The sequence below is a fragment of the Merops nubicus genome, unplaced genomic scaffold (assembly GCF_000691845.1).
Source record: "Merops nubicus isolate BGI_N331 unplaced genomic scaffold, ASM69184v1 scaffold23644, whole genome shotgun sequence".
Classification (NCBI taxonomy): Eukaryota; Metazoa; Chordata; class Aves; order Coraciiformes; family Meropidae; genus Merops; species Merops nubicus.
The window spans coordinates 8,022-16,797 of record NW_008602636.1 but is presented as its reverse complement, the minus strand read 5'-3'; the positions used below and the strand labels follow the sequence as shown (position 1 = coordinate 16,797).

Below are 8,776 nucleotides of genomic sequence, written 5' to 3'. Positions count from 1 at the left end.
TTCTTCCCATTTCTCAGTTCCTAAATGTGAAAAAATATTAGCTTGGTGGAGACTGAAAACAGATGGTGAGCAGTTGGAGCAGATAAGCATGCTATTCAAAATAAACATTTGCCAGAGCTGGGGAGGTGGTGAACCATATTTCATTTCACCCTATTTACATTATCAGGTCAGGTTACACTGATGCTGCCTCTTGTTTGCATTCAGACTATCAACAGGGAACCTTGTGACGAAAGCCAACTGCAGCGTGTCCCTCTCATCAGAGACAGAGACCTGTTGGGGTGGAACGGGTGGGCTTGGACTATTCCCCTTCCTTTTTCTCCAGGATCATCTACTAGGCTTGTTATTTTAAAACAGCTCTCCTAGGCTGTAGGCAGGGCGCTGGCACCCTCTGGAGAGGATGCTGAGATGTGTCCCTCTTTTAATGGTCTCTTTATCCATTTAGACAAGCTTTGTGTTTCTTTATCTTAAACCTTATCTTAAACCAGAGACTCTCCTCCTTGTAAATGGTGGGGAAATGAGCTGCTGGTTTAAAGGACTGTTTCTAGGATGTGTTGTTTCAGTGATTTGTAGGCAATCTAGGATTCATGCCTCTAGCTCTAGATCATCTGAGGTGGTAGGGCCAGTAGAAAGAGAGGTGAGTCTGGAATGTGGCTTGTCTCCCTTGCCACTTAATACTTCCCTCTTACTTAATACAGGTAAGAGAGCCCAAGGGGAACTCATGTTATCTGCCAGTCCTGTGAAGTCTAAGGAGAAAGGTCTGGAGGGGTTTAGTTTGAGCAGGTCTCTTTGGTTGGGCAGCTGTCTAGCCCAGAGCTCAGCACACGTGGGATGGGCAGAATTGCCACTGGAGGTATCTGTCTGTTGGCTCCAGAACAAGCTCGGACCCAATTCTTGAGCTGACCAAAGAATTTCTTCTGCCAGACTTAACCTCCTCTGCTGCTACTGGGATGATTCTCCCATCCCTCGCTCTCAAGAGGCAGGTATCAATTTTGGGCGCGTAACTTTTTAGGATTTTTAGGTTATGAGCATATTCTGCCTGTTCTAGATGAGAGTTGAAAACATCTGCTCTGATTAAATCTCTTCCTTCTGTATGAAACCGTTATGTGCTTTCACTCCTGAGACTCTGAACCCCTGGCAAACCCTTGAGCACAATCTTTTGTTCGGAAGACACCCACTGAACCCAAAACTTTGTTAATTAAGACTTTCAGTCTAACCACTTAGTGGTCAAAGCTTTGTTGACGAGGTCTGGCTTTGAGTTTGTTCTCTCTGTCCTGTGAATGACCCAGGTGAAATGCAAACCCCTCCCTACCTCTGCCTAGCTGACAGTTGTGCAATGCTGTCTCATGTTTAATGTGGTTTTCTCTTACTTCTTCCAATACGTTTCATGTTTTGGCCTCTGCAGAAAGCTGGAGTGCTTGAGTCTGGCAGACAGGTTTGTGAGAAGCAGTTCCGACTCTGTGCAGCTTATTTGTAAATGGGATCTACAAAATCACTCCCAAGCCAGGCAGGTTCCTCCTCCTTCCTTCGTAACTCCTGTGGCAGTGGTTCAAGGGAAAACCTACAACTGCTTCAAGAATGGCTTGAAGATATCGATGTTCATTCTGTGTGTGCCCTGCATGCACCTAGCCACAGACTTTAGATCCATTCCTCATGAGGGAGGAAGAAAGGCTTTACTGCCTTGAGTTGATAGCCTGCACCTACTCTGCTCACTCATAGAGGTTGCTGGCTGGTGTTAAATTGTGCCCCTGCAGATGGTATGGTGCAGATTCATAGAAAGCATCCCCAATTTCTGCACCGTAGCAATGGCTCTTTCTCTTTTTCCTTGCTCGTGGCTCTGCCGTCGCAGCTAGATCAAGGTTTTCTCTTGAGCATCATCCTGCAGAGCAGAGCACCACCAGCCTGGGAACACTTCATAACTGTCCATCACCTCTTCAAAATGTCACCCTGCATAGGGGAAATGCAACCTGGGAGTAGTGGCCCCAGGTGAGGATGGGAAACAGGTTCATAATCCACTTTGTGTTGATAAATTTCCTATCCTGATACTTTTCTCCTGTCCGTCAGAACTATCTTGAACTTCAGGAAGTGGACTGGGAGGAAACCATTCGTGTCTGTCTGCCCCCCAGGGTTAGTCCTGGCTCTCTTCTGGTTCCTTATCTTGCTTTTTTGGGGAAGGTAACATCCATTTTTCTTCATGCAGTGTTTTTATTTCTTTATCATCACTTCAGTTATTCTCTAGTTGCCAATGGCATTTAAGGGTTAATTTAAGTTCCAGTATATTGAGATGAGGGAGCTGGGATTGTTTGGTCTGGAGAAGAGGAGGCTGAGAGGAGGCCTTATTGCTCTCTACAACTCCGTGAAGGGAGGCTGGAGTGAGGTGGGTGTTGGTCTCTTCTCCCAAGTAACTCATGATGGGACGAGAGGAAATGGGCTGAAGTTGTGCCCGGGGAGGTTTCAGCTGGATATTAGGAAGAATTTATTTCCTGAAAAAGTGGTGAGGCCTTGGCCCAGGCTGCCCAGGGAGGTGGTGGAGTTGCCCTGGAGGGTTTCAAAAAAACATGTGGATGTGATACTTCGGGACATGGTTTAGTGGTCATGGTAGTGTGGGGTTGACAGTTGGACTTGATCTCGGGGGTCTTGTCCAACCTTAATGATTCTGTGAATTTTTTTTCTTCTTGTGCCTTTTCCCTTTTCTCAAACCCAGAGGCATGAGGACATTAATAAAGCAGTTTCTTTATGAAGTTTACAGTGGGAGTTAATGCTGACCATTCGTCAGAGGGTACCTGTCACAGCAACACTCTTTGTAGTAAACACCATAGGTGGAAGATTTCATTGAAGAAAATAAATATGATGAAATCTGTCTCGAGCGGGCGTTGAAACTGCCCCCTCTAAAATGTGCTGCTGTGTGGGAGAGCTGGAGACATGGTTCCCCAGGAGCACAGGAGTGGCACTTCCCCGAGTGCCACTGGAGACCCAAGGTTTTCTGCTGACATGCTGTCCCCATTGTCTCATTTAGCTCTTTATCCTCTCCAGAAAGGAAAATCATCAGCTGCAGTTCATCTTAACATATGCTGCTTTTTAATCTGTTATGCCAGGATGAGAACTGGAGCAGCAAAAGAAACAAGAACCAACAGTCAGCGTGGAGACCCAAATCTGGGGCCCTGCAGCATGTCACTGGAGAGCAGAGGGATAAGGGGTTTCAGGTGTAGTCAAAGCTCTGGGGCTTTCTAGTCTCTTCCACACCTGGGCTCCTTAAATGGGACATGCAAATATATAGGGCACGCAGCATGAGCTGCTCTGTGCCTACAGCTGTCTGTACCCAGACAGCAGCTCTGTGCCATCTGAAGTCTGTAACTCCAGTCGCTGTGAAATCTGGTCTGCAGGCTTCATTGGCTTTTGGAGAAGATGAAATTCTTGCATCAAGCCAAGACTAAAACAGCATCTCCATGATATGATTTCATTGTCCTCTCAGTGAATTGCCTTGCCATGTGAAACTGCAGCATGTCCAAGGCTGGGCAGGGCTCTCCCCCTGGGCTGGGTGGCCATGTCGCTGGGTCACCCTGCTGACCTTCTGCAGGTCCAGGGTGCAGAGCTGAGCACGTGTCACTGCAGAGTTTGTAAAGTTTCCCAATTCCAGGTAGGGTTTGAAAGAGGGAGTTTTTAAAGGAAAGACACCCAGTGTTTCCAGTTCAGGCAGGTGTCCTGCTCTGACACCTGGAGCATTCTGCCATGAGCAAGAATGACTCTTGTTAGAGCAGCATCAAAAAATCTATTACAGCATTTGACTCTTAGGCATGATTTCCATACGGGGATGTGTCTTGCAGGCATTCTGGGGAACATCTTGGCATCCTCTCTTAAGACAGCACTAAAATGTTGCCGTTGGTGAGCCAGCAAATATTTCTGAACAGTGAAATGTGGAAGCAAAAGAGCAGGAAGGCAATGTTTCTCCAGGGACCATCTCCCTGGCTCATTCTTAGCCCCAGGTCAATTCAAGGCTGACTTAAGCCCTCGTTCACAATCTGGTTTGCTCACATCATTCTCATTAATTGGATGTATTTAGCCTAAAAATGAGTTTTGTTTTTTATCTGCATTTATAGATGCCCCAGGTCATTAGCAGGAAGCTTTTAAATTTAACAATCCTGTTTTGCTGCTTGTCTGTGGGAGTGAGCTTGGAAAACAAGGTGTTGGCTTCTCGTGGGCTTTTTTGGTGTCTCATGCAGTAGCCAGTCAGTAGCTGGTTTTATTTTGGGGTCATAAATTCCACGTGAATTCCGCACACACCCCCCTTCCCTCCTCCCCTAAATTAACAAAATTAGTTCTGCTTTCTTAATGTGCCCTAGAAGCATTTTAGGAGGAAAAAGGAGAAACTTTACGGGTTGGTTTCATGCTCTTCTTGGCATGCCTGCAGCTGGGCAGGCAGAGAGGTGGGCAGAGGTTGCAGAGAAGAGCACGAAGCACACCTCACGTCTGTCCATGGGCGATGTGCAGACAGGCTGTGGTTCTCCCATTAGCTCATGGTCTTGCAATCATTCCTGTATTCTGAGCAGACACGTTCCTGTCCCCTGATGACCATCACCCGCTGGCACCGAGTGGTGGACGGTCACGAGTAGTGGTGGCCTGATTTTGGGTCGTTTAGCAACATTTCCTTTCCCTGCCTGGGTGAGGGAAGACTGATTTTTTTTTTTTGTTTGTTTTTCCTAGAAATGCCCCTAACTTCATGCATAAACCCTGCTCTTCGACAGCTCTTGCTGCCTTTGAGTTGGAGGAAAGTCAGTGGTTTGTCTCCTCCTGCTCTTACCAACACTCACCTACTGGAATAGTAGAGTGCATGAGTGATGTCCTGGTCCTGCAGCAGCACGTTGGCATTCATCTGGGCTTCCCATGCATACGTGGCTGTGACAGGGAGTCTGTGCATCAGTATTAAATCACAGGAAAGTTAGACCAAATTAATATGGTTACTATATGTTAAAATCAATAGCATGCTTGGTAGGTCCCCACTTTGTTCATGAAAGCAAAGCCTAGACTTTTTTTTTTTTGAAAGCAAGTTTAAATCAGTGCAGACCCAAACTCTGCCACAGAAGTTTTATGGACATAGATTTTATAGTGGTTCCAGCCCTACCACCTCAGTTATTAAAGCTGCACTGAAATGTGAGAAAAACATGGGCTTTCAGCATGTGTTCACCTCTGTTCTCCCTTCCACAAATCATCCTGCAAGCAGAAAAGAAAAAAAATACAAAAATTTAAAAAATCCAACCCAAAACCAAGAGCAGTTGCTGGAGGCTTGTGGAGCAGATTCCAGCCCAGTGGTGTGAGGGACTTGGGGGCCAGTTTGAATCTTCTCTGCTCTTGAAAGCAGCATTTCTGTTGTCAGTGGTTGCAAAGCAGCAGGTTTTGTGGTTGTATTTCAGGGCAAATCTTTGCCATCCATTCAGTGCCTCTTTGCTCTATGGGAATACAGCTTTTAATTGCTTTGCCAGAACTTGAACACTGAATTTCTGACAGTTAATAGAGATTTGTAAAAACTGCGGATTACAAAGTGGATTGTAACATAATTTGGTTAGATTACAGCATGTGCTTTGAACACCTTTCCTTGGTGGCTTAAAGCAGCACTGGGACTGATCCTGGGCAGCCCAGAACCCTTGTGCACGTGTTGTTCTTTGGCCGTGACCCCTCCAGCTGCTGCTCAGTCGTTCGTGAGCTCCCTCACCCAAACTGGCACTCTTGCTGTGCCTGCCAAAAGCCAACATCAGCCTGAGAAAATTCCCTGGGAAGTTTCACCAGAGCGAGGTGAGACAGGAGCCTCTGCAGCTCCCTGTCCCCCTCACAGGGACGTGCTGGAGCGTGGTCACGGCAGGGGAATCGAGTGGGGAGTGCTGGCTGCGTTCTGGGTCTGTCACATCACCCAGGGCTTTGAGCTCCACAGCCAGCTGGGCACTGAAGTTGCTGGCAGAGAGACATAGGGCACCCCATGGGAGATGTGCTGTTTGAGGTGCTTAGGCTTTGTCTGCTGAGCTGTCTGGTTTTAAAGAAAACAAAAAACCCCAGACCAAACCCGGCAGAAAAATCCCACCCCCCAACGCCCTAAGGCCTGCAGAAGCCCATATTTCCCCATTCCCTTCTCGTTTCCCCCAAGCATGCCTTTTGGGGCTGATTTCAGCCATGGGAGGCAGGAGCATGGCCACACTGTTGGGTTGAGCTGAGACCTTCCACCAGAGCTTGGGTTCTCAGGAGGGACTCTGGGAGGCTGAAAAGGAAGCTGTGTTGTAAGCTGCTGCTGCTAGGCTCTAGAGACTCCACACAGGAGAAGGGGTGTGAACAGCTGATGGCAGCTCATTTTTACAACACTGTGACCATTTTGGCCACTTACCTGCACAGCCACGGCCAGCGTTGTGCTGATGCTGCCTGAGCAGCAGAGCAGCAGCCACCCAAACACAGGGTTGCCTGTTGCATGGCTCCAAGCTGGCAGTTCCTCTGGAGAAGCTGTGTCAGGGCCAGGCGTGTGGATGTGGCACGTATGGCATGTATGCAAGCAGCCACGGGGAGGTGGTGCTGGGCAGCAAGGAACTTCCCTGGTGCAGGAACATTTCATTTGTGAGTCTTTTAAAAGAGCAAACGTGCAAAGCTGGCCAGAGAGCTGATTAACAAAGTGATTGTTGACTGGGGAGTAGGGCTGGAGGTGAAACCTCAGTAAATGCCAGGTGTGTGGGCAGCCTGAGCATCTTCAGCAGGGGGGCAGAAATACTTAGACAGCATCTTTGGGCACAGTGAGGAGATGTGCTTGAGAAGCTGGGGTGGTGAATGTGGGCATCTTGAGCCTGCCCAGCAGCACGTCGGGACACCTGCTGCAGCTCAGGGCCTTACCCTTCCTCTTCACCATGGCAGCTCATGGCCATGCGGAGCAGTGGGGGAGCCTTGTGTCTTCTCCTCCCACCCCTAGTCTTCACCCTTCCCTCTCTCTGTAGTTCGTGTGCTGGGCAGGGAAATGCTTGTCTGTGACTGTCACTAAGTGTTGCCACCTTCTCTTCATACAGTTGCTGGTGAGAAGAGGGTGCCAGTGATGCCCGGATCGCCCGTGGAAGTGAAGATACAGTCCAGGTCCTCTCCTTCCAACATGCCACCACTGCCCCCTGTGAACCCCGGTGGTCCCCGGCCAGTGTCCTTCACCCCGACTGCACGTAAGACCCCAGTATCACTGCTTTTCCCTGGGACCAGCTCCAGCCTGGAGGAAAGGATCTGCTTGTAGCAATCACTGGGAATGTCTCAGCCGGTGGCCAGGGCCACTTGCCAGGTGCTAGCTGTGCTCAGGGCTGTAAGGAAGGGGCCCTGGGGCTCTCCTGCTGCTCTGCTGTGTGTGCAGGATGTATAACAGGATCTGTAATCCCTCCTGGCCCCCCTGCCTGCTCCTACCTTAATCCCAGTGCTGCCTTGAGTCATTCTTGCAGGTGCAGCCTTGATTTGTGCCATAAACTCCTTAAGAAATTGAAGTCTTTTGTTAGGTCAGCTTCAAACAAGCCGAGAGCCAGGCCTTTCACAGGATCTTCTGGAGGAGCTAATTCCTGCTCTGCTTTGTCTCACTTTGCAGACAGCATTTTTGCAGCTGAGATTAGAAAATTTTCCTTTTTTTCTTTCTTAAAATTTCTCAGCCTCAGGAATTCCTTGCTGTCCATCCAAATTCCCTTTTCTCCAACTTCACTTTATCATCTTTGCTGTTAAGCTGCAGTAGATCCTGGCCCTGCCTGTGTCTTCTAGCAGGGTGTTGCACAGAGGTGGCACTGCAAATGGGATGGGCATACAGCCTTTTCCCACAGCCTAGAAAGAGCACAGGCTTTTTTTTCCCCTCTCTTGGCTGACATTTAAGCCATTTAATGTCTTCTAAAAGCATCACTCCGGAGCAAAGCTGCTTTACTTTGTTGGGCATAGACCTGTCTGCCTTTGGCACGTGGCACATAGATATTTTCCAGGCTCTCCTCACCTCTTTTCCCCCTGCTGAGGATTCCCCTGGACAGTTCTGCACTGCTTTGCTGTCCACTCTGGTGTCTGGGATGTCTCACAGTTCATACTGGCAGCTGTTTTGGAGATTTACACATCAGCCTCCTTCAGGACACGCCAGTGTAGTGCGTGATGCTGGCAACAGCACTAATCGCTGGGTTATCCCGCCAGACACATCGTCCCCATCTTTATGCACTGAGGGCTTTTTAATGGCTCTCCTTTTGCTCAGGCAGAAAAAGACCATTAGCAAAGTGACAGAAATTAATTTTTCCAGTGAGGTTGCTTGGCACACGGCTAAGGGCCAGGGAGCCTGAATCTGCTGATTGCTGATGGCTTAATTGCTCTTTCCAAGAGAGATGAGACATGCAACTTGTGGTGAAGTTTATTCTTGCCTTTCACTTCTCAGTTGCACCAAAGGGTCTTTGCCAGAGTCAGTGTGTGTGCGCCCTGACCTGTGAAAGCCCATGGCTTGGACAAGCAAGGAGGAACATGCTGGAGGAAGGCCATGCCTGCCTGCAGATTGGTAACAAAAGGGTTGGAGAAACAGGGGAAGCCTTTGAGTATTTGAAGCCAGAATTCAGCAGAGCAGCCCTAGATGATGACCTTTATGTTCCCAGGAATTTAGCATCCTCCTCTCCCCACAGCTGCAATCCCACCAGCCCTGGTGTGCTGCCTCACTTGCTTCTTGGCTGTCTCTCAGCTGGCGGTGGAGGTCCCAGCCCGGGGCTGTGGTCTGTGGTGAGGTGCAGGATGAGATACCTGCCAGCCGCCCCGCTGCGGGGCCGCCCGT

At 48.9% G+C, this 8,776-nt stretch overlaps 1 protein-coding gene across 1 annotated transcript in view; it reads left to right on the top strand.

Annotated features, from left to right (window-relative positions):
- Positions 1-7,034: 7,034 nt before the first annotated feature.
- Positions 7,035-8,776, top strand: part of LOC103771144 (protein CBFA2T2) — a gene marked incomplete at its 3' end in the record, with an annotated part of 8,792 nt that continues 7,050 nt past the window's right edge. The window contains exon 1 of the mRNA XM_008938432.1: positions 7,035-7,172. Coding sequence (XP_008936680.1) covers positions 7,055-7,172 — 118 coding nt within the window. The remainder of the gene's footprint in view (positions 7,173-8,776) is intronic.